The following is a 25,598-nucleotide window of genomic DNA, read 5'->3' as shown; positions in this document are numbered from 1 at the left end:
ATATATTGGATTAACGGTAAGTACCACTGACATGGTAGTATACTTTATAATGTACTCTTACTTTAAGTAAATGATCGGACTACTTCCTCCAGCGCTGTTTTTGACATCAATTACATGACAAAAAGATGCGATCAGACGCATGACAATGAAACGTTCATAATTCCGATTTTCCTGTCACTTTGAAGGCAGCATAAGGCTGAACTACGTCACAGCTGGTCCGCCCCATTAATAATATCGTGCGCGCGCCCGAAGAAAGACTTCGACACGGCGCGCTCCCGCAGCTGCACGGCGCTTATTTAGATAGTTTAGTAACCAGAAATCCCCCTGGGAATAAATCCATGTTATTACACACGTATGGACGACGGAGAGTGAAGCATTTGGGAAACACGGACGCCACTTTGGAGTACAGTTTTCACGACTTGTTGGAAGCTTAAAAGCGGGTTCCGGTGGCGATATTTTTTTCTGTCAGGAAGTTTGACGTATTCGGTTGAAGATTGTTTCTTACTTTGTTTTGGTTTGGGGGAAAGTTGTGGATTGCTGTAAGCCAACAGAAAACGCACGAAATCTCTGTGTCTCAGTAAAGACTGCGTTTTTTTTCATATTAAAATCTGTTAGGAGCTTTCATTAGTACTTCAGGAACCGTAATGTAAGAGCTGAAGCTCTGCGGAGTGCAAACACCGATGGAGTTTATCATACTTGGCTTCTTTTGACATATGAATCATTTGAGTTTATATGTATATTAACACTATACGTGTAGATTTGTTTCTGCTAGTGTCATTTCAGTCAGTTTTTGCTACAAGTTTGAACTCCATCATGACTGAATCAAATCCCCCTGCACTGTTTTTATAGGCCTTTATGTGTTCTTACATGTGTATGTTTATAGCCATAATTAAGTTGCAGTGTAATGCAGTTGTATGCAAAGTAAAGATATCTGCAGCCTAGATTATTTTGGACTCCAACCTGGCAACACAGAGAAGGAAAATCTGCAAACTTAGCAGGAAGAGAGGCTGTAATCACGGAAATCGGTCGGTCTTTTCCTCTGGCGGAGCTGTTTCTCAGAAATGGATTTCATACAGGCCACACGGTTATTGTTACACCTTGTTTGGTAGTTTAATGTTCGTGTTTTATGGGATACAGCTCCCTGGCTTGCGAGCCTGAAAGTGTAGATACCGTGTGTGGCAAATGTGACAATGTTTTGGAAATTTAAGTTTTCCAAAGATCCGAGGTTGCAGCGGAGCAGAAGTTTGTCTCTGGGCCACAGCTGGAGCAGCCCGATGTAGGCTTTTTTCCATCGGAACATTTTCTCTGTAAAGCTCCCAGCTGTCTGATGTTTTTGTTTTTACTACCTGGAAATTACCCGTGTGTGTGAGCGCTTTAATTTTCCGTTGAAGAAGACGAGCTACCTGGGGGGGTCAGCCCCGCCATGGCGCCCATACTCTCACACACGCTCCCCGGTGTGTCGGTCTGACTGAGGGCTCCGATGGACGTGAGCAACGGCCGGACCTACTGCGTCATCCCTACCGCGAGACACCGGTGACCGACTGTCGGCTGCACGCGAAACAAGCCTGGTCTTGTCCCAACGAAGGTTGTCAAGGTGACAGGTGAGGGTTGTGCACGTGACAGGGATGACAGGTATATGATGAGTGAATTGTGCTGCATTCAGGTCTTGTTTGGAAAGTTGTAAGACGTTTTCAACTGGAAAAGAAGACTGTAGTCAGGTTTTTATGATATGTAGGGGTCCTGAGATCCTTGAGTACAACCTAAAAACAAAGTATGCAACATGTTTTTGTTATTCAAAGAATAATTTTCCATCATTAAGGTCAATAATTTAATCTTTGTTGATCCTAAAGTGGTTAGAAATACATTGAGAGTGAAAATGTTGGAATATGTTTTCAAAAAAGCGTATACATTGTAAAAGTTGTAGTTCCTTAAGCTTCTAAATTCCCTAAAAAGTACAGAGGGCATGACCTCAGTGTCCACCATGCACCGACTCTGCTTTAAAATCCCCTTAATGTCACCAGTTACCTTCATTTACATGAGAATGGTTGGCTGAGCATGCATCCTCTTCTGCATGACCCTGTTTACAGCTGCACTGAAAAATGAATGATTTAACAAAGCAATCACAAACTAAATACAATAGTAATTGATTAAAACAGCCACAAGCTAGTATGGGTTTAAAGTGACTAATTGCAGAATGGTAAATGAGACTGGTACACTAACAGCAGTCCGGGTACCTGAAGCATCATTTAAATGAGGTGCAATAACTCAGCTTATAAGGCATTTGAGAGTTTCAGAGCAGCAAAGGGGAAATATTAACACGATACATTCTGACACCATCAATAAACAAACACCTACAGTCAAAATCAATAAAAAGCTAATTGTAGTCTATAGCATATGCCTTTTACTTTAATATATATGAACTCCGATGTAATACTAACAAAATATAGGCCTTTATTTGTTAAGTGTGGGAAAACATGCATGTGATTATAGGGGAAACCGGATGTAATTGTGACATCCCAATATCAGAATTAATCAACCAATCAGAAATGAGGCAGAATCCTGAAACTTAGTGCACATGATCTGTGATGGTTCCTCTCTGCCTGCCAAAAAACAAACCGATGTCTCATACTCTTCAAAATTGGTTAACCAAATAGGTCAAGAGGCTTTTGAGTGATGACATCAAAACCAAAACATGTCACAATTGCCCCCAGTCTCCCCTACAATACAGATAGTAATTGGATATACTTGAACAGGCCAGTTTGACAGCTGTGTTGACAAGCAATATGGATGTAAACAAGTCTTAAACAACATCAGAAAGTATTAATAACTTTGATTTAGTCGTTGTTTAGTGTTTATCAATGCACCGAATGAGATACAATTATGTAGATACAGCAAGTCATTGCTTAAAGTCTTTAAATGGCCAGTGTGTAATATTTGGCATGGTTTATTGTCAATCTGAATCTGAATCTGAATATTCTACTCATTAATATGTTTATACAAGAGTATAATAGCTATAAAATAAAATTTGTTTGGTTTTTGTAGCCTTATAATTATGCTTTTATATATATATTAATAGCAAGGGCCTTGCTTTAGAGAGGTCGCCATCTTGCGCCGCCATGTATGTACAGCAGACCGAGCGGACAATCCAGCCAGCCAGAGAACGTGTTTCGCTTGTATAAATTAACCAACGAAGACAGCGGAAGGAAGGAAGGAGGAGGAAACAGCAGAGAGTGTCAGTAGTTCGTCGATAGAGAGTCGTGAAAAGTTTTTTTAGTTATAAAGTTTGCGAATGGACCACATTTACCACGCAACAGGAGAGAATGAACCCAAACCGTCATCTGCGAGGAAAAGAAGACGCAACTTCACTCCTTGTGATGCACTCTCTGCAGTGCTTTTCCTCCTGATGATATATCTCCCCAGCAATGGCAGCAGTAGCACCGAATCCCATTCTGTGCATTCAGCCTCTCTTCTCACCCGCTCAGCATCAAACACATGGATTTCCTCATCTGTATGCTCCGGCTCAAACAGGTATGGCTCTGGGTCTGTGTCCACTACAAGAAACTCTTCAAAATCGCGTTCAAAGTCGTCCATTGCAGCTACTATAGTCCGGAGATATTGCTAGGCTAAATCAACAGCTGAGCACTGTTTACCGGCTACGCTGTCAGTCAGTGTGCGGGCTGGAGATTGGCGGAGCAGAGAGGGGAGGGGGTACCCGCTTGGTAATGTAAACGAGTATGTGTGTATGAAGTGTGTCTGTTACGCTAGAAGAGTCAGAGTTTGGGACAGAGTCTTTTACCCCTTGGAGTGTTACCAGAGTTTTTGGAGTGCTCAAATAAGCTGGCTTTTTTCCCCGAACACTACTCTGGTCTCCTGCTCGTAAGTGATTCATTACAATATCGTAACATGGTTTAGATTTCCAAATAAATATTCACCTCGTCGCTAGATAGACCTACTCCTGAAAAACTCGTGCGCAAGGCTTTTTGTCCCTATGAGGCCACTGTCATTTACCCGACGGGAGGGGCCCTGCAATCTAGAATTTGACCACTGATGTCACTGTTTTCAACCCATTTTACACACTGGCCCTTTAAACTGAAGTTGATAAAGTTATTCCCATTTTATGTGAATGTAGCATTGTATGCATGGAAGTACAGTATGAGCTACTAGCTTGCTAAGGCTGGCAGATTACTACAAAACCAGTTCCCTGATTAGTAAATAAAGGGGAATCAGTTAAAAAGTCCTACAGTGGCACTGAATTTTAAACTGTTAAATGTGCTCATGTGATTTTTTTTGTGTTAATTGATGAAGCAAAGAACAAAAATAAATACAATTGTTACTAACGCATCACACCAAAATATATATCCATATCTGGTAAGGTGGTGTCAATACCAGTGTCTGAATGTTTACCTCAGTGGGTGATTAGATTTATGACTTTAATAACTTGTCACCAAAACCTCCAATATCCCCTATAACTCACCAAAATTTACACAAATTTCAAATTGGTCCTCCATGGGATCAGTGGCACCCCCAGAAATTTTCCATAGGGGTGGCCAGATGGGGCCCCTGAAAATTTTGGGTTGGCACCCCAAAACCAAGAGCCATAACTGAAAATAGGCTGGTGGTCCTTTTCCCTAAAAAGACAAATATATAGCTTTAGTTTGAAGGTCTACCTTGATTAGAAGGAACAAAACATTTACAGAGAACAAGCCTTCTCAAGTTTAGGGGAGCCTCATGGGTACCCATCGAACCCATTTTCATTCAGATCTCTTGAGGTGAGAGTTCAAGGGACCCCTTTGAGAATTCTTGCCAATTTCTGGCCAAAATTTAGAGCTTTATTTAGCTCTCTTCCTGACAAGCTATGCTGACATGGTTGGTGCCAATGGATGCCTGAGGTTGTCTTGTTTCACAAGTTACCTCTGCCTTCCCTAGCTTAAAAAATGAGCATACCACAGCCTCTTAAAGACAGTAATATCAGCCTCCAGTTATTTTTAAGGTGGCCATGGCCCCCCTTTCTGCCCGCCACTGCATGTGATACTGTCGTAGTGGGTTATAATAAACATATTTCTTTGGATGACAAAAAATAGTTGTTGATAGTTTCATGGTCAACATAAGCATATGCAGGTATGGACCACAGAAGGCCCTCCTCTTTTGTCTTTATTAACTTTTCTCTGACCTTCACATATTGCTATCTGAACACGAAGAATAGCATTTACAAAACTCCTTGAGATTTTTTTTTTTTTTTTTTGAATGCATCTGCATGTATGTATGTATTAAAACACTACAAAGGGCACTTGAAACTTTACCCCAGGCAAGTACCAGCAAGTTGTCGAGATTGCAATATTTAAATGTGGTGGGTTACCCTGAACCCAAAACACATGTGCACCTGAAACAGGAGAGACATCAGGCCTGGGGATTTTGCCGTGAAGCGCTGAGTCCAGATGCATGACTGGCCAGAGACAGAGTAAGAACTGTGGCTGGGAAAAACAGCCTCAGACTAAACACCTCTCAAAGCAGACAGAGAAGAGAGGGGGGAGGAAAATCCATGTAAATCCTGCTAGTCCTGGAAATGTGATACAAGGAAAATAAAGTGGGCACAGCTGACTGAACTGGTAGAGCACAGCCTCCTTCTGCATTGAATTCCCCACATTCCGCCTGGGAGGTAATTAAAATGAGGAAAGCAGGGGAGAGAAGAGGGTAGCTGGGGGAATGGACAGAGAGGTTAGTTGTTGTTGTGTTGTTGACAACAAGGACCCCTTGAGATGCACAATTTGAGCTTTTCTCTCCTGATCCAGCACCTCTACTATTCTCTTTGCAAAACATGTTGTGTGTCGAGAGGAGATAATGGCTCTGAGTGTCCTGAAGTGACTGTAAATCCATGCAACTATTGCGCACAGTAGTAGGGGATTATATGGCACAAGCATGAAGTTCGAAGGGTTGAAGGACAAAAGTACTTGGCACCTAGTCTGTTGGCAGGGGAACATGAGCGCGGCGGAAGCTTGAAAGCAACGTGGCAACTCTCCGCCGACCACAGACGGACATGCCCGGCATTCCTGTGGGTGATTATTACCCAGAAATCCTCAGAGTCAGTGAGTTGCCTCAGGTACTGATGCTGCTCATTTTACTTCTCAGACAGCCTTCTGACTGTGCAAATCTTCCCCCAGAAAGACAGCTGTAACCCCTTCTGTAGGCCCCATCCTCAGACACTGTTCATCCTGATTTCTGGTATTTCCCTGTTCTGTTTTGTTGTTGTTGTTGTTGTTGTTGTTGGTTATGTTGTCCTTACTTCTCTAGGCTTAGGAGGCACATAACTACTTGCGTTTGGAATCTCTAGGCATCTCACGATTTGATCTTATTCTGAATCAGAAGGCTACGCTGCAGTTATAAAATGACTGATGCATCAAATTCTTTTGCCTCTGCACCAGTAGCTGTGGCCAGAGGCATTATGTTTACAGGTTGTCCGTATAACTACAGCCATGTGTATGTATGTCCATTCATCAATACATCGTCCATCCCATTCTTGTGATCGTTGTATTTCAAGAAGGCCTTAAGGGAGTTGCTTCAAATTTGGCACAAACATCCACTTGGACTCAGAGATGAACAGATTAGAATTTGGTGGTCAAAGGTCACTGTGACCTCACAAAATGTGTTTTTGGCTGCAAGACACTAATTTGTACTCTAATTAAGACAAAATTTCAAACAAATGTCCAATAGGATATACTGATGAAGTGATGAAATTTTATATGCAAAAGGTCAAAGGCCAACTTGTGACATCATAATGTTTTGCAACTTGCAACTTTGCAACTTGACTGGTTCACGGATACATACAACCATGTGATGGTAGTTCTAGTTTTTCTTATATACATGATTTAGTTTTTCTCACTGTATGACTTCTCCCTACTTGTGATTTTGGTGGGAAAAATAATCTTTGCATTTTATTTATACTGAAAAAAGTATAGAAATGGTAACGATGTGATTTTTGCTGGGGTCGTTTGTACCAAAGAAGCATGTTCCCTTACATCTTGAATATGATTTGTTGGCCGGAGCATCTCCGTAGCACCACAATGCTTCACTCATAATCGTTTACTAATGTTGTTTTTGTTTGGGTTTTTTTATATTTCATTTTAAGTTTTTCAATGTAGCATGAACATCACAACCCATTCCCTCCGAAAAAAAACCTCAATATAGAGACACATAATGATATGTTTTGAGACATTTTACCTAAATCAAAAAAAAATTGGATATTACACTTGGCCATATTGCTATTTTGATAAGTTTCAATTAATTTTGCAGCCCTACTTGCTACTTTTAAAAAATAGCTTATTTGTAATGATCCACAGTTAAAATAATCAGATGAATTTACTTCCATTATCTTTTGTTAATACAATAGTAGTAACACATGAAGACACAAATGTTAACGTTCATTACGTTTCACCAATGCACAGCCTGTTCTTACAAAACTGTTAGGGGCAATCATAATGTCGAGAATTGGGATATTACTTTCTGATTATTGTCTTTTCTGCATCAAAACATAATCTGTCAAAAAAGAATTGCAATGCAAGGTTGGCAAGGTGAAGCACATGTCGAATCGAAGCACCTGCTGTGTTTACAGAAGACTCTGGTTTATATCTCTTTCTTTTCCACAACTTAAAGCCAGTCATGGACATTACTGAGAGGCTAATCTTATTTGTAGTGACACAATATGGCCATATGTATATGTAACTTGGCTCATGGTCAGGCCAAACATGGAGTTATCATCCAGGCACACTTACAACATATGCTGTAACCTAACAATAATGTTATGGTAAAGATTAGGGATGAACTGCTCACTGGAATGCTATCTGTGCTGATTCTGATCCTATTAAGCAAACTAAGTGTTGGCCAGACGTGACAGTTTCTGTATAGATGTTACATGCATTTAGTTGCAATTGGTTGCCTTATCAGCTTTTCGTGCCACAGAAATTCCTTAATTCAAGTTACTGTGCATGGAAATAATCCCAAGGAGTTTTACGCAGTGAGATATAAAGATTTTGAAAGTTTGTAAGAGAGCTCAGATACCTGAGTTGATGTGCTGGAATAAAGAGAGAAAAAGTTTGTTCATCTCTGGAAGAGTTAGTTTATTTTAGTTAAGTCTCTGATTTGATGGGTGAGTGATTGTCTTTTGTTTTTGTTTTAAGTGGTGAGTCAGCCATATCTGCTTCACCAGCCAATTTTTGTCCATCTTCTACTGTAACTGTGAAAACTAAGTTTATTCTTTAAGGACCTCAGAGTCTCAAGAACACAAGAGTCCTTTTGTGTTCTCCTTTGTTGAATTAATTTAAATTCAATGGTTTATTGGTACAAATTTGGGGGAAACCCTCTCCATTGAAGGAAATGCCTCAGTTTATAGTGCTGTTGACGCCTTGAACTGGATAATATTGCCCTGTTAACATTCAACAATGGAGCTATAACGCAGCTGAGTTGGGGGGTTTCTGCAGCTCGTACAATCAGAGAAGTTTAAAGCTGGTAGATATTTAAAATGGCAAAAAACTCCCAGTAAAAAACATTCTTCCCATATGAAGCGTGCCAGACTGATCGCTGCCAGTGCAGCTTGAATTTCAGCCGTTTCCAATTGTCATTCTTTCTCATGGGCAAAACACACAACACACATTCACACATGCACTGCACACTTTCTCATTCACTCAGTCAGAGAAATCTTTAGGTATGTGTTCTGCAGACTTAGGTTACTTTTTTTTACATGTCTGCAAGGAATTATGCATGGAAAAAATGGTCTGTGCTGTAAATGAAAATTAGGTTCTCTGTTTAATGTCAGATTAAAACACTCTATCATGTGATTTAATTGCCTAGATACCATATAACAGCCGTGCAGCCTCTTTGTCATGCAAGCCTTCAGGTAATTCCCTTGTTCTTATGACCTCTCTATCTCTGTAATGTTTACCACCACTGTGATTTTTTTATGGACTGAGGTACTTGCATACTGACAAGTTTTGAGAGACTGGCTGATAACCTTTGTCATATGTCATCTCCTGTCCGACTCAATGACTCACATCCTTCTGCTCTGTCTCCAAGCAAAAGAACTATGAACAAGAATAGTGCCAGCACCAGTTATTACACACTTTCTCTTATAACTAATTGATTTCTGTTTTTATCTCTGCAGGCTGTGGGCGGGTTGGCAAGTTTCTGAAGACTTGTTTGTTGACCACATACGCAAATATTGCCACAATGAGTAAGTCTCCTACATTCTGATCCTAGACAGACATTTAGAGCATGGTTTCCACACAGCATGAGATAAAAACAGACACTCACACCAAACACTATCCCTGAGGCCAAAGCCTGTGCGAGCTGCTGCTCCAGACACTGTCGGGTGAAGGATTGGTTTTCGGCGTTATGGAGATAGGGCTCTGGTTCTCTCCACTGCCCCGGGGCTGTATGATGTCTGTCCAAGCTACACAAGGAGAATATTTTGTCTTCGTGAGCTAGTCCAGCAAAGGCAGAGCTTGCCCTGAGATCAAACATGGGAATAGGCATATGAAAAACACTGCAGTCCTTCCCTGCCTCTAATACCCTGTCACGGGATAGTCTCGATACAGCTGTAGTCAAAGATGACTGACTAATTGTTTGCACACACCTTTTAGCGCAGGACTAAGTGCAAGGGGCTCATATCTCTCTCTTTCTGACATACGGACATACAGAGGCCATCCATTATCTAATCCATACTCTAATTGTGTATTTTTCCCAACCCATTATCCTCTTCAGATGAGAGGCAGGCTCTCCACTCTATAATGAAGGACCTGGTTGCCCTCCAGATGACACGGCGCCAGCCTGTGCTGTCGTATGACAGCGGCAAACCCAAGGCACCGGCCCAGGCCAACAGACAGGTGCGTTAAAGCTACAAAACATTTCAGAAGAAGACTTAAGATGGTTTGGAAGCTCGAGCTTGTGTAGAGTTTTCCTCATAAACCAGGATTTAAACTCAGGAACAATAGAAATGGTGCTGACTGACAGGGTAATGCTTTTGTTATTATCCAGGCTTCACATAAGTCAGAATGCTCAGTTATTGAACTGTGAGTTGAAGCTCGAACATCTTAGTCCCATGAGTAAGCACCCATGTTATGAAAGTTTTCCTAAGATTAAGTGAATCTGAAGTGGTTTTAATAGTGTTGTTCTAAAGAAGCAATGTAGCAAGGTGTTTAGGGAGACCCTGAAACCCAAAGCTCCCAGGTTTAACCCCACAAAACACCCATGCATTTTGTTCTGTCACTATATTGCCTATTTCTCACCAAAAATATCTTCTGAAACATGTTTTAGTGCACTGTTTGGCTGTAATACAAGAATTTCTTAACTGTATTATAAAAACGGAGGCTGACAAAATTAGATTAAATGGTGCAACTAAGCAGTACTGATCAAATATAAACCGAGATTCTGTAACTGCGTTGTCTATTTCTCACCTGAAATGTTTTTAGAAACACATTTTAGCCTACTGCTTAACCATAATTAGAGATTGTCTGATACCAGCTAGCTGCCATATTGTTTACTCACATTAGGTCACCCAACAGCAGGAGTGTTTGTTGGTCCAGACCCTCTTTCCGGCAGTGAAATACTTATTTGAGGTGAGGTTGATGCGTGGTAAACCTAGCAGGCAGTGGACGGTCTTCTGTCCACAGCATAAATCTTAAACCCTCCATTTGCACACACTTGCATAGCTGTGAAGAAAATTAAACACATAGGGAGAGATTTGTCTTTCATTTGTAGTAGGAATGAAGCTAAATTTAGAAGTCAGGGGGGCCTTAAATATTGACAAAATAATGTTTTTCTTCATGACTACAGGTTTGTCGACTCTAGAGTTTAGATTTCAGACCACTGCTATAATAAAGAACCATATAATTCAGTATCACCCATTCAAGTGTGTTCTTGTTTCTTCCAGTATTTCTTGTAGCCCACACAGTTAGCTAATTTAGCATAATGACAGACAGATTCCCAAGATAGCCACCTACAAATTCATTAAATCCAGTTATTTTCAACTTCTTCTCTAAAAATATATTCCGCCCGTGTGGAAAAGTGGCCAGTAGCCCATCCACCCTCGCTTTCTACCGCAGCAGCAGCCTCAGAGAATAGCCAAAGCAGACAACTCCAGCAATCCAGTGTTTTCTTAAAACCAAAGATTGTCCCCCTGGGAGAGACAGTCTCCACCATTTTCCCACCTCAATAACTTAGGTTTGGTCTTGTTATAAGTGGAAATGGGTTTTTACAAATGAAGTAGCAACAGAGGAGGTGCAGAGTGCAATATCTTACCAGCAAATGTGTGAGGCCAACATGTGAAGCCAGTGCATGTGCAAATCAGTATTTAAGTCTTTCCTTGTGGGAAAATAACATCTTTGACAGTTATGATCGTCATTTTGCTTATTTTTTTAGTGTTAACGTTGACCTTCCTGTTTCTGTTTTCTCTCAGGACGATGTGAGGATAAAGTTTGAATTCTCAGGCGAGCGGAGGTGAGCTTGGTTTTTTTACATGCATGTTGTGTGGTATGTGTTGGTATTTCACAAACATTCGTGAATATATCTATAGTAAGAGAGAGCATAAATGCACACCAAAGACATAAACACACTCACTCAGGCATGCTGCTCTTGTCACATGTTCCAGTTCATGAGAAAGAGCACATCTCAGACTCCACTCCAGCACTTAATTCAGACTGGTATGTGAGCTGGAGAATAAAGGGGAAAGGACTGTGGTTAGCTTGTGGCTGCCAGCGCAAACCACAAATATGCAAGGTGTACTTAGAGGAATCTGCACGCACTAAAAAAAGCAGCTTGTGTGTATTTTGCCTGCACATGTGCATGTAAGTCAAGAGGAGTTTCCTTCACAGCCAGTACAAATCTCTTCATAATCTGTCTGTCTGTGTGATTTCTCTGTAGGATCCTGATGTTTGGGAGGCCCGTGCAGTTCGATGAAATCCAGCAGAAAGTCAAGGTTGTCTTTGGCCAGCAGCTAGACCTGCATTATATGAACAATGAGGTAAAAGGGAGACGCTGGAACCTTTGGTTCTTTGAATCTTTGGTATTTTTGCTTGAAAAATGAACTAACCAGTAAATCAATCATGGAAATTGAATCACAAAAATGTCTAAATATGAACGTGTGTGTTTCCATAGTTGAATTGAAAAGGAATTTTGATTTTGGTCCTAATTGTTGCACATATCTGCATGTATATTTGCATCTACGTATGTCATGTATTGATTAAATATTTGTATATTTGAAAAAGCCTTTGTATATTTGTGAATCTTGATATGTGACTGTGCATATATGTTATTGATTGTATGTTTCTATGTTTTTCCTTTATCCTCGCAGTTGTCCATCCCTCTGCGAGATCAGGATGACCTAGACAAGGCAATCGACCTGCTGGACAGAAGCTCCAACATGAAGAGCATCAAGATCCTGCTGCTCACTCAGGAGCACAGCAATGTGAGACACACACACACAAAAGCGCACACACTTGGTGCGTAATTACAGCGGACCATTGCACCACTGATATTTCTTCACCACAGAGCCATGTTGTGTAAAATCAGAGTTCCTCATTATATTTACATTACACGAGCTGGCCAGCTGACACAAAGGTTATGTGAAGTCCAGATGGAACTACATTTCAAGAGTATCTAGCTTCAGTACTGTACCTACAAAGACTACGGCCAATGGCCCATTAGCACGTATGTTTTGCGGTTATGTGAGAGGGAAAAATTTCTATACCAGTAAGTGGAGGTGCTCTGTATTCGTCATTAAAAAAAGGAAACTGGAAAATCGATAGGATAGATTCAAGACACTATTTAGCCAGTTAGCACGTCAACAACACAACCCAGTGTTGAAAGAAAAAATTATAATTGTCATGTGAGTAAATTGTAGCTGGAAAACAAACCCAGGTACTGTGCTGTTGCTAGCTAGCTAACTTAATCTATAAAGTTGCAGACTGATTGATTGGGAGATGTTATGGTATTATGAGTTGAAATTTGTTGGTACTAGCTCACATAAGCATCTCATTTTGCTTTACAGGAAGAAAACATGATTGGGATTTGATACAAGAACATAAGAATATTTTTTTGTATTTTTTATTTATTTTTTTTTTATACATATATTGGCAAACAAGTGCACTGTATGACAACAGGACTTTAATCATATTTTGAAGTCTTTTTAAACCCCTTGTTCTCCCTTTTTCGTTTCAACTGCAGGCCTCCTCCCCCTCCCACCATGTGCCATGCAAGCAGGTGAGGATCAAGTCCTCCCAGTCCACTGGAGACGTCAGCACAGTGTATCAGTCCTCCGAGCCCAGGGGGCGCCACCTATCAACTGGTACATGTCTTCACCTGTCATTCAGACTCCTCTCTGATCTCTCTGCAGCAACATGATTCACACACTTATTCACAGATGGATATGCAGACGCTTTGTTTTTCTCAGAAGCCTCAACATTTTGTTAATATTCAGTTGCTGGTAGTTCAGCTGTCGTGTTGTCAAACTGTCGAACAACTTCTTTTTCATGACCTCGATTTCCCTGTCTGTCGCCTTCTCTCTCGCTCTCTCTCTGGCTGTTCTTTCTTTGGCTTCCCCTTTTAGCAATGGGTCCACTTCCTTTTCCTGTTCACTATCACTAGATGATGCCTGTTGGATGGCAGCCAATCAGATTACAGAATGCTGGTGGTGGACCAGTGGCCTGGTTTAGGATGAAGTAGCTGCAGGAGGGCTTGAGAGCTGGACTTTGACAGCACCGGGCCATAAATATTAAAGTCAGCTCCTTTAGGTCACTGGAAGAAATCAACACTTTTATTTGGAGAGAGGGCCCCACTGAATATTCAGGGTTTTTTTGACAGTCATGACAGCATTGTAACAGAAGTTTCACGTCGATGTAAGGTGTGTGAGTCTCAGATACTGCATGTTTGCTCTTGCGCTGTCTTTACATGGGAAAAAATTAAATGTTTGTTTCAGATATTCTGCAAAGCAGTTTTTCCAACTGATGTCCCTCAAAGCACATTGCTGCTAACATTTTCATACACTTTTTAGGCCTCAGGCAAAGTCCAGATATTGTTTTACATGCTATTTTCCTTTATTCTCATAACTGCTGTCTCATTACAGGTTCTCAGAACACGGGGCGTAGCTCACCGCCTCCTGGCTACGTACCTGAACGCCAGCAGAGGATCGCCCGCCAAGGTTCATACACCAGCATAAACAGTGAGGGGGAGTTCATCCCTGAGACCAGTGATCAGTGTGTGAGTCATAGCTTCACTATTAATGGGGAGAAAGCCACCTTAAAGTGGGAATCATGTGGTGTGTTTATGACCTGAGAGACTGTTGAGATTTGATCATATAAACAACTCGTCGTCAAAGCTGGAAGCCTTTTCCCGTTTTCTGAAGTTTTATTGACATTGTAATAGCCTTTCTGGAAAAAATGAAATATATAAATAAATATAAATTCCATTTTAGGATGGATTTTTCTCACTGAGACATGTGTACACAGCACATGTGCATACACACCCTTCATTTTTCATTGTGCCCTGTGCAGGTGTTGGATCCCTGGAGCAGTGCAGAAAACTCTGTTTCTGGAAGCTGTCAGTCTCTGGACAGCAACTCAGACAGGTGAGAAACAAACTGCCAGGAAGTCACTACTCATTACATCTTTTATTGTCTTTCTGTTGCATTCCTATAATTGGTGTTTGCAAAATTGAAATTACTGCAACCTGCTCTGTATAAAAACCTAAATACGGTCTCTTAACATTTCTCGCTCTTCTTCCTTTCTTCTCCTCTCTCACAGCCCCTCGCTGAGGAAGTCTCGCATGCACAGAGCCAAGAGTTACCCTGATAATCGTCAGGAGTGCTCAGGTGAGAGCAGCTAAAAGAAAAGCTTCTTCCAACGTTTAATTTTCCCAGTAACCACATGGGAATGCTGTGTCAAAGCAGTGCACTCGCATCTTAGGGGATAAAGCATTGTGACAGCCACTTTCAAGCTTCTTTTAAACCTTCAGGTCACCATGGTGGAAGATTTCTATTGTCTATAGGTTGCAAGTTGTGAGAGATACATTAAAGTTTGTGTTTATATCAAACTATGAACATAATTACTTGTCTGCCGAGGCCTTATATAAAAGCTAAGGGTACAACATCACTTATTTGATTAAGAAATTTATGCAAACAGTGATTTCAAGTCCAGATCTGTCTTGTTTTTCATAAGTGTAAGATACAAAGGAGAATAATTAAGTGGCTCACGTGAATGTTGTGTGACTTTGTGCAACTGAGCTAAACTGGTTTTATTACAGGGTAATCCTGCTGACATTTGACCTTTGGATATTTGCTTTCAGACAGGGAGAATCATGTGTATGACAGGGTAGCAGGGAAAGGAGGCACCTATCCTCGTAGGTACCACGTCTCCCTGCATCACAAGGACCACAGTGAAGGTAAGACAATTAGCATCGTATCAACTGTGTGACTTATTCCTAACGCTCTCTCTTTGTACTGTTTCCTCCCTTGATCTCTCTTGATCGTCATGTGATATTTGACTTCAGCCAGCCTCTTTCTCACTCTTCTTCAGGCCGACGGACGTTTCCGCGGATCCGTCGCCCCCAGGGCAACCTGTTCACTCTGGTGCCCTCGCGCCGGTCGCTCAACGGCAGCGAGGAGAGTTTGGGCAGCTGGCAGCTGGTCGATGCTCAGGGCAGGCTCCGTCCCCAAGATCGTTCTGTTCCGCATAAGTGTGAGTGGTGATCTAGATAAACTCTTTACAAATTGTCCCTCAGAATATACACTTCCTCTTTTTAGGATGATATAAATTGTGATGAGATAAATAGATGATACATTACACTGTTTAAGGGCAAATACCAATGCCCAAATTATGTAGAAAGTGTTTCCCCCAAAATTTACTTTTAGTAGGATGAAAATAATCTTTGGCTCATTATTTAAAAGGCGGGTCAGTAATATTTGCTACTGAAGGTTAGAAAAATAGTGAAAGTAAAATGGATTCCTTTGTAAACTGTACCATATGCATTGCTGTGCCTCATTAAAAATGTGCAACAATTCAGAGTAGATAAGAAGATTGTAGTGCTGCAACTGTTGATTATATCTGCACATTATTTTCATGATTAATTGATTATTAATTAACTTTAGTATTTTAAAAATGCTCATTTCAATTTTGCAGATAAGCAATTTCTTCAAATAGCTTCTTTTGTCAAACTGACATGTTTATGACTAAAATGATAAATCACTGTCAAAAATAGTTTGCAATTAATTTTCTTTCAATTGACTAATCAATTAATCGACTAATTGTTGCAGCTCTAGAAGACAGATAGCAGTTTCAATCTTGTGCATTCAGTACAGAGATAGGTTTGTTTAAAGTAGCTTACCACAAAACCTGAAGGAAACTGTCTGTTTGTGAGGAAAAAGTTAAAATAATGTTCTTTGTGATGTGCAGGACATGTTGTTTATTTCATGTAAAAACATAAATGAACAGCTGAGTTTGTGTGTGTGTTTCTTCAGCACCCAGTGCTCCCATGACGTGGCGGCGGGGGAAGCTTCTGGGCCAGGGAGCATTTGGACGAGTTTACCTGTGTTACGATGTGGATACTGGGAGGGAGCTGGCTGCCAAGCAGGTCCAGTTTGACCCTGACAGTCCTGAAACCAGCAAGGTGAGAAACTAACAAAGATACTTGAAGGTATACTAAGCAGGATTGTCGGTTACTGTTTGTTTACCCCGCTATGTGTGTATTTTTCTCTGTTGTGTCTCTTGGATGTCCACAGCTTACAGTCTGGCACCTGGTTGCTACCTTTTCATAAAGTCGCAAACTCACCTGAGCATCTCAAACACAGTAACAAGAAGAAAATACAGGCAGAGGGCAGAGTCTGAGAAGAAAAATACACCGTCACACACTTCTAGTGGGTCATAAGTGACGGTTGAGAGGAATTACTTGTGTATGAGTCTAGACATTGTGTTTTGAAAAATACAGCATAGTATATCATTGTGGTTCTCATGTTTTCACAAAGGCATTATGCTCTTTTCTCTTTCCGGTGCTATTGAGAACATTTCCACTATCTCTTATGACATGCCACTTGTTACTTCTTCAGCCATAAAAAAATGTTTTCATTGCTGACATCGCATGCAATAATGAAAACAATTCTCGCTACTTCTGGTTGCACACTAAAAAGCTGTTTTGATCAGGAAATGGTGTCATTTCCTCAGTACTTTTACAATTTAACTCACGGATGATGACATTAGAGTCTTTTGTAAAATACCAAACCACAGTTTGTTGATTAACAACAAAGCATGACAGCACTGTGACTGTAAAAGCACAAAAAATGACCTCATATGTTGTGCATGTTAACCTTTTTCTGCCATTTAGCTGGAATGCAGGTAGTTACCACAACTGACTGAGCATTTCATTTATAAATCAACTATCTTAGAAATATAAGTTAGTTTCTCAGGTCAGGTGTTGAGCCACAAAATTTTTATTTTATCCCCTGACACAGAAATAAAATAAATAGTCTGCAGGAAAGAAATTGAATAACTCAAGAAGTGGAATGTATTGAAGAGGTTTTCTTTCCTCCCTCCACCCCCCTCTTCCCCATTTTAATGTGTTTTCCTGTCGTCCACAGAGAAAACATGCACTGTCACTTCCTGTATCTGAATGGAGCCGAGTGTTGTTGGGGGAGCGGTGGCGGTGAGGGGTGACGGGTCAGCGTTGCCTTGGCCTCCTGTCACCCCCTCACACGCCCACCCTCAGCTTGCAGCAGATGTGAATCAGTTGTTTCTATTAAACCGGCTTCTGTGTTGGGACTTGGGGATTACTTTGACTTCCCTCTCTCTGTCTCTCTCTGTTGTGGCCTCATTCTCTGATGTAAACACAGGAACTTCTTTTGGGGAACTGCGCTGTTGGCTTTCATTTACTCTCTGCTTTAAGTTTCACTTTTGGCAAACTCCATACGCAGCCATAAATCACTGTGTCGCATCCCTGTGTTTATGGTTACATTTGTTTGTCATCAGTGGTAACAGATATGACGGAGCCTGTGGGGCTCCAGTGTCCAGAAAATGTATTTTGTGTACAAATGAAAACATTAAATCAACAAAGATGCATTGTTCAGACATGACAGCTTTTGTGTTTAATGTCTGAGTGGCTAAATCTTAACTGTCATTTCCCTGCCTCTCATTGTTTCTGTGCAGGAGGTCAGTGCTTTAGAGTGTGAAATCCAGTTGCTGAAAAATTTGCATCACGAGCGCATTGTTCAGTACTACGGCTGTCTGAGGGACCACAATGAGAAGACCCTCACTATTTTCATGGAGTACATGCCGGGGGTGAGTCCCAACAATTTTAATGTCATGGCTTCAGTCAGGGTTCAGTGAAATTATTGTTTTCACAAGTTGGAACCTTGAAATCAATTCAGCAACCTCAGTCTTTGTGTCCAGTCTAATGTTATGATGTAACTAAGCCAGGCATATGAGCGTGAAATAAAGACAAGAGGAAAGCAAGACTGACTTCCCATGACTGTAACATTTTGTACTGATATTAAGTTGGCGATTTAAGCATTCAAAAAGTGGTTGGACATGCTTTATCTATTCCTCCCAACTGACATTATGCCCAAGGTTTATAAAATGAAAACTTTTTCCTTGCAACCGCAGACACTTTTCCAGGAACCTTTTTAGGAACTCAGCTATGACCTCAGTAACCTTGTTTCAGTTTTGGAGCCTGGGCTTCAGTTTTATAGCCAACATCTTGACAAGACTAAAAGAAATAGTGAGATAAAGAGACAGCGGGAGATGACGTTATGTTCTGAAGCAGTCAGCTTGGAGTCAGATCAGATTTTCTGAAGTTTGAGGTCTACAAATAACTGATGGTAAAGCAGATCAACTCTACCTTGTGTCTGCATTTCTGGAATTTTTATCTCCCATCTGCATGTCAGTTCAGGCATGACACAAATATGCTACATTACATTGCAAACAAATGTTTTTAATCTTTTATCAGTCTTCTTGTTTGTTTAATCACTGCTGTTCTACGGGTGTGGTGAAATCACAAACACAATTGCGATAAAGGAAAATTTACTCCCTGATTAAGTTTATGAGGTTCGTACCTGGGACTTAAAGAGCCTGTTTATATTGGTATTTATACTGGTATTTTCATGCGTTATGGGTGATCCATTCACAAGTGGACAGCTCTAAGTCACACCTGGCTTTAGAATGCATCTCCACATGCATCTTGAGTGACCATGTGTTGTTTTTAACTGAGTCTGCCCGCGCACACAGTGACAGGGCTAGCTGTTAGCATTAAATGGCTGTCATCTAACGGTTTTTAATGGGTTCAATGACAGAGTGGTGTGGTTCTGGTGTCGGTTTGAGATTTTCAGGATTGTTTTACAGCTGCTGCTGTGTTTAGATTGTGCTCACCAGGCAGATGTTGAACTAACTGTTTGCCAGGAGATGAGCGGCTCTGTGGACAGTCCTCCTGGCGCGGAGTCAATAAGTAAGGGTGCCAGCTGAGTAGGCAGTCTGACCCAGGACACATTAGTATACACACTGCTGAAAGAATGTGGCCGTACAAGGCCCAGATCAACTTCAAATGTGGTCTGAGAGATTGGATCATAAGATGCATTGAGGGTGCGTTTGGTGCATTCTCACCTCTGCTTAGATCTGTTCACTTGTGAACTTTTCACCCCCGACGCACGTTTATACCATGTGTAAACAGGGCCATAATTTCTGGTACTATTGGGTCAAAAAGGGCCATCACATTGCCCATACTTTGAACACATCAAATATGTGTTTCATGGGCCAGGTTTTATCTTGGCTCCTTTACTATCTGTGTTCCTGGTTCGGACCTCGAATGATGGGAGGCATTGGTCTTAAACTCTGGATGTGTTCACAGGCCGTTTGCTGTTGTGTAAAGCACATGCTTTCTTCCTATCAGGGTTCAGTCAAAGACCAGCTGAAGGCCTACGGGGCACTGACAGAAAACGTGACCCGAAAGTACACAAGGCAGATCCTGGAGGGCATGTCCTACCTGCACAGTAACATGATCGTACACCGGGACATCAAAGGTAGTCCTGATAAACCGCAGCGGCTCGACTATATCACACTGTTTAGACACTAGATAAATGTTTAGACAGTGTTTTAATATAAAGATGTTTGTGTTTCACAGCATGTGAAAAGGGTCGAGTGAGAGTTAATATTTACATGTTCCATGTCAACTCAGGTGCCAACATCCTGCGGGATTCAGCGGGCAACGTGAAGCTTGGAGATTTTGGTGCCAGCAAGAGGCTGCAGACCATCTGCATGTCTGGCGCTGGCATCCGCTCTGTGACCGGCACCCCCTACTGGATGAGCCCGGAGGTGATCAGTGGAGAGGGCTATGGCAGGAAGGCTGATGTCTGGTAAGACCAGGAGATACAGATTAAAGTTTGATCATAGCAAGTGTTTTTAGGGACAGAGGTCATTGTTAAGCTAAATTAATATTAGCCAAGAAGTTCATCCAAAACTTCAATTCAACATGAACTGATTTACAAACATGCACATGCACAAAAGCAGACATAATTGCTTATTACAGGTTCAAGCAACAATTTGATAAAAGTGACACCTGCATATCCCTGTAGTCAGATTGAAATGGGGACAAAGGTTATGTTCATGTTGGGACTGGGTAGAAATACTTAACCTTTATTCAACAAGATCGTTTTAAGTCACCAGGGGCTGACTGCGTGGGACTTGTGAATGTGAAAAAGGGAAAATACCAGCATCTTAAACTTTAAGTGGCAGAATCTCTGTACGCTCAAATGAGAAAGTTTTTAATAAAGCGAGGAGCCTGCTACCACACTCCCACACTCAGAGCAGACTACATTCCCTTACGCAATCTGTGATTGGGTGGTGACCCAGCAAGAGAGTGATGTGATTGGCTGAAGGCCAGTCAGACAGGTTGTAACAGAGGTTGGTATGTTCCAGGTTCTCAGCCTGGGCTGGAGGGGGAGTAATGCTCCCAGGAGGTCTTATACCTCCCAAACAGGTGGAGGGGCGAGTGTGAGAGCTTCCACTCAAAACATTCCTGTAAAGATTTACTGTTGAGCAGCTAGTTTGTTGTATTTGTTTCAGTTTGTTATACGGATTAAACTATAGCAGCAACAATCCTGCATTTCTTTTACAGGAGCCTTGGTTGTACGGTGGTGGAGATGCTGACAGAAAAGCCTCCATGGGCTGAATACGAGGCCATGGCGGCCATATTCAAGATCGCCACCCAGCCCACCAACCCACGGCTGCCCTCGCACACCTCCGACCAGGCACAGGACTTCATAAGCTGCATTTTTGTGGAGGCCAAACACAGACCCAGTGCTGAGGAGCTGCTCAGACATCCCTTCTCCCAGATTCTGTGCTGAAACCTGCCTGGTTTCTGAACTTTAACCACAGAGTAGCCTCAGCAGTATCTGTAGCTTCCTGAAAGCCATCCACGGCAGAAATCCAGATGTTGAACTGGTCTAGAAGTCAGTGTTTAACCCACTGAACCTCTGCCTTTCTTACACAAATCCAAATAACAAGGCAGTCCGACAACAACTGTCATCAATGCCTTGAAAACCAATGCCAGTAAATGCTCTTACAAGAGTCACCACCAGGGGGAAACCAAACATTAAGTATCTGGTGGGCTGCTGATCTTTCTCAGATACAAACACGCGCACACACTCCAAAGGCAGCATCATTCAAGTCAAGCAGTCTCCAAAAAATATCCTCTCCTGTGTTTACATTCACATGTTGGGCAGTTGTGAAAAACTGAAGCCTAGGAAGCCTCACAGTGTTTGACATTTAAACATCTAGCTCAGCACCATTTTAAAGCTACAGGTCACCACAGTGTGAATTGGTTTGTTCCCTTATTTCCACTTCATCTCTGTCTCGTTTTAAAAAAGAAAACCCTTAAACTAGAGCTCTGTTGAAACAGCCTAAGCTATTATTGAAGCACTTTGCAGTTCTGACTGCATGTTTGTGTAGATTGAGTGAAATAGATGAAGCGACGATACATGGAGATGTGTAGAGTAGCTACACTGGAGTTTAGTAGAACAGTAATTAATGTTAAACACACCAAGGTATTTTTTGGTTCGAGCCCTACATATTTTACCATGGTCTAGTAATCTTGCAGGTAGAAATTAAAGGTACACTATGCAGGATTGTCTGTTACTGTTTCGCCTTCACAAGCGAAAGTAAAAGCCAGCCCCAGATTCACTCATTCAGCGTTCTGCCTCACTGTATTTGCGTATTTGGGTGCTGTGTCTCTTGGATGCCTGCTGCTTATTGTCTGGCACCCAGGCGCTACCTTTTTATAAAACCCTGATCTCACCTGAGTGCTTTGGGGATACATGGCCATAAATATCATGAGCATAGAAAACAAGAAGAAAATAGAAAACTACTGGCAGAGGGCCAGAGTCTCTGCAGAAAAATACAGCACTGCACTGAAAGGGAGTCGTAAGTGATGATTGAGGGGAATTACTTCTGTATGAATTCATACATTGTTTTTAAAGAAAATCCTGCATAGTATATCTTTAATAATAAGAGCTAAATACATATGTTTCTCCACTGATAGTACCTTCGGTGGACCTTTATGTCTGTTATGTGTTTCTGTTACATTCAAGTCACAGTGAGAAGCATCTGTTTCTGTGTAAATAATTACTTGGTGATCTTTGATCTGTGTTTTACAACACTTACTGCTGTGCATTTGGATGTAAAACTATTCAGTCTACTGCACAGCAAAAAGATTTTTAACTCTTTTAAATTTGAAATTATAGACAAATATAACTGATGACTTTTTAAAAAAAAAAATATATATATATATATATATATATATGTACACATATATGGTTCACAATGTCATTACCAGCTAGCATCTTTGCTGTACTGTTTTTCTTGGTTGTACAAAAATGGCAAGGACATATCTTGTCCAGCTACTGGGATAGAAAATACAGACATAAATTGACAAACTTATTACAAAATCTTTATTGTATTTTTTTGGTTCATAATGCAGCAAATGGGATTTTTTTTTCTTCGTCCAGATGGTCAGAAGAGGATTTTTGAAACTTTCGAAATACATCCAGCGCAGTGGTTTAAGATTTATTTTTCAGAAAAACAAATGCTTAGCTCTGTGGCTTAAAAGTAATTGTAACATGAGAGGCACAAACTGAGGCTTTGCAGCTACAACACCTGATTTAAGTCAAAGGCTCTTTATTTTCTCTTGCTTCACTGTAATTATCACTGTTTCCGTTCTTCTACCTGTAAAACTAACCAGTTGAGTCTTGGGCTGCCTACATTCAAAATTCTAGCCTAAATTACAAGAATCAGTGCATTTTAATACAGTTTATCAAATAATCCACTCACATAAAGCATGAGGATTACAAGTGGAGTTTTCCTTTTAAGATTTTTCCCTTTAAAATGAGTCCTCTGTCTTGTACTACCTTTCACCTCATTGTGACTTATCCCTCTACCCGCCATCCTCTTATTGTGGCTCTTCAGTATCTCATGTTCATTGCCGACAAAGTGCCAAAAAGGGGCCGATGAAATATTATGTTACAGACTTGGTATGAGTTATATGTGAAAGTAAAGCAGATGGTGCTTTTTATGGTTTGGAAAATACAAACTAAAGGCCTTAATTTGGAAGTGATTTCCTTTGCCTATCTGTTGATGCGTGTCTGGCCCAAACATCCCTGACTGAGAAGTCTTAGCTTACGGATCAATTTGAAATCAGATGCACTTTTATGTCAAATGAATGTTGAGGAGTTTTTGTTCTCTTTACCAAATTTGATTTTTTTTTTTTTTTTATCTTCAAATGTGAAAATTGTTTCATTTTTATTTATATCCCCATGTCCATCCCAATTAGATTTTTATAAGCAAATATATATGTATAAATATATTTTTTATATCTAGACTGTGTCAAATCTAATGATACTTTCAGGACTTTGTGTCATTAAAAGTAAATCATTGAAAGCAGCTGGTTTTGCAGACATTACAGAATTGGGGTTTATAAATGAAAAATGGGTGGAAAACGAACTCTGGCTGCCTGGTTTTTGTTCCAGCTCAAAAAAAGAAACCTTTCCACACATTCGTAGCTATACATTTAGATGACAGTGTTACCTGACAGGTTATGGAAAATTTGTATCATTTGCTCATTTTGCTTTGACGCATCAGTGAGGTCTCATGAATGAAACCTTTAACTGCTGGGAGTATTTTTTGTGTGAGCTCAGTTGTTAGTGAAATGTAATTAAAGGGTGTGCATGAGCCAAAGACGAGCAGGATCAGAGCCAGTGCTGGATTTCAGAGTTCGCTGTTCAACCCAGATGACGACTTTGTTTATCCCAGGGTTCAGACGCGTCCAGTATTGAATGATTTTCTGGGCAAAGGGCTTGACGTTGCCTGAAGGCTAACATGAGAATGTTCTAAGGGGCTGCTACAGGCTAAAGGCAGCTAAAATATGTTGAAAATAATATTTTGTTTAAAAGACAGCGAGATAAAGAACCCTGTGGTAAGCAAATGAATACAAGCTAGTTGTTTAGAGATCTATATATGTAAATGTATGATTATGTATCATGACAGGACTTGCAGTGCAAAGTCTGATGTATCAAATTTATTTTACAGCAAGAAAAGAATAGTATGTTTAATGACAGTGTTTATATATATATGTCATGTCCTCTCTCCAAAACAAATAAATTGTTTATAAAAATGTTTGATAGTTTGTGTACACGTGTAAGAGGACAGTTGTGGCCAGTGGTGGATCTACCTAAGGGTGGCAGAAGCCCCTTTAACACTGCTTGTTAAAGGTGTTAATTTCACAGCGTTATACTGCATCACCATTCTTAATAAAAGGTACAATTGCAGAATGGGGGCACAAAGTTGTCTTGCATTAAAGCCGGCAGCAAAGGTAGTAACAGCGCTGCATTGGCGTGTGTGCAAAAGGGGCAGCCAGTGGGATGGGACCATGAAGGGCATGGGTGTGATGTTTGATAACATCTTAAGTTTGTGACACACTTTAAAAGTAGCTACTAGCAGTAAGCAGCTAACTCAAAGAAGAAGAAGAACAGCAGCCAAAAATGTTGGAAAAACAGTGAGGTCCAGGAGCTCTTTACCCTCCGAGGATAGGACAAGATCAGCTGCCATATGACAGAGACAGTAAATGATTGTTATTCCCATTTTAGGCCATTGTTATCGTTTATAAAGCGCTACCTGACGCATATTATATATGTCATGCTAGAGGCCAATGCATTTGTGTTATACAACATGCCCATAACGGCTTTCGTGCATCCATGATGCATGCTGTCCAAAATCACACCCTTTGGCGGTATGATGCCACCGTTGTTTGATTCTGTTTAAAAAAGTAAAGGCGGTAATGAGGGTGTTCGTAGCAGCTCTATTACGCAAGCTCTGTTGAGGGCTTTAGGCAGCCAACTAGGGCACCATCAAGGGGGGGGTGCCAAAATTGCACCATCTTGTTTTTCAGACACTAAAAAAAACTTGAGAAAATAAGGGGAAATGATCCAAAGATGGAGCACTAATGGTCAGTCTGTAGTAGGAGCATCACCTTCAGTCCTGACAGTGCAGTTCACCTTAATGTGTTCATTAGCGAGTGACGATTGCATTGAA

At 41.0% G+C, this 25,598-nt stretch overlaps 1 protein-coding gene across 1 annotated transcript; it reads left to right on the top strand.

Annotated features, from left to right (window-relative positions):
• The first annotated feature begins 252 nt into the window (after nt 1–252).
• Nucleotides 253–25,083, top strand: map3k3 (mitogen-activated protein kinase kinase kinase 3). The gene is made up of 17 exons (XM_049560428.1): nt 253–1,601; nt 9,152–9,220; nt 9,751–9,872; nt 11,444–11,484; nt 11,908–12,007; nt 12,338–12,451; nt 13,210–13,330; nt 14,108–14,241; nt 14,535–14,608; nt 14,784–14,851; nt 15,325–15,420; nt 15,555–15,716; nt 16,496–16,644; nt 18,174–18,305; nt 19,909–20,038; nt 20,194–20,371; nt 21,133–25,083. The coding sequence occupies exons 2-17, from the start codon at nt 9,217–9,219 to the stop codon at nt 21,359–21,361; spliced, it is 1,854 nt and encodes a 617-aa protein (XP_049416385.1). The 5' UTR covers nt 253–1,601; nt 9,152–9,216; the 3' UTR covers nt 21,362–25,083.
• Nucleotides 25,084–25,598: the final 515 nt, after the last annotated feature.

The sequence above is a fragment of the Epinephelus fuscoguttatus genome, linkage group LG19 (genome assembly GCF_011397635.1).
Source record: "Epinephelus fuscoguttatus linkage group LG19, E.fuscoguttatus.final_Chr_v1".
Lineage (NCBI taxonomy): Eukaryota > Metazoa > Chordata > Actinopteri > Perciformes > Serranidae > Epinephelus > Epinephelus fuscoguttatus.
This window is presented reverse-complemented; position numbering and strand designations above follow the sequence as displayed.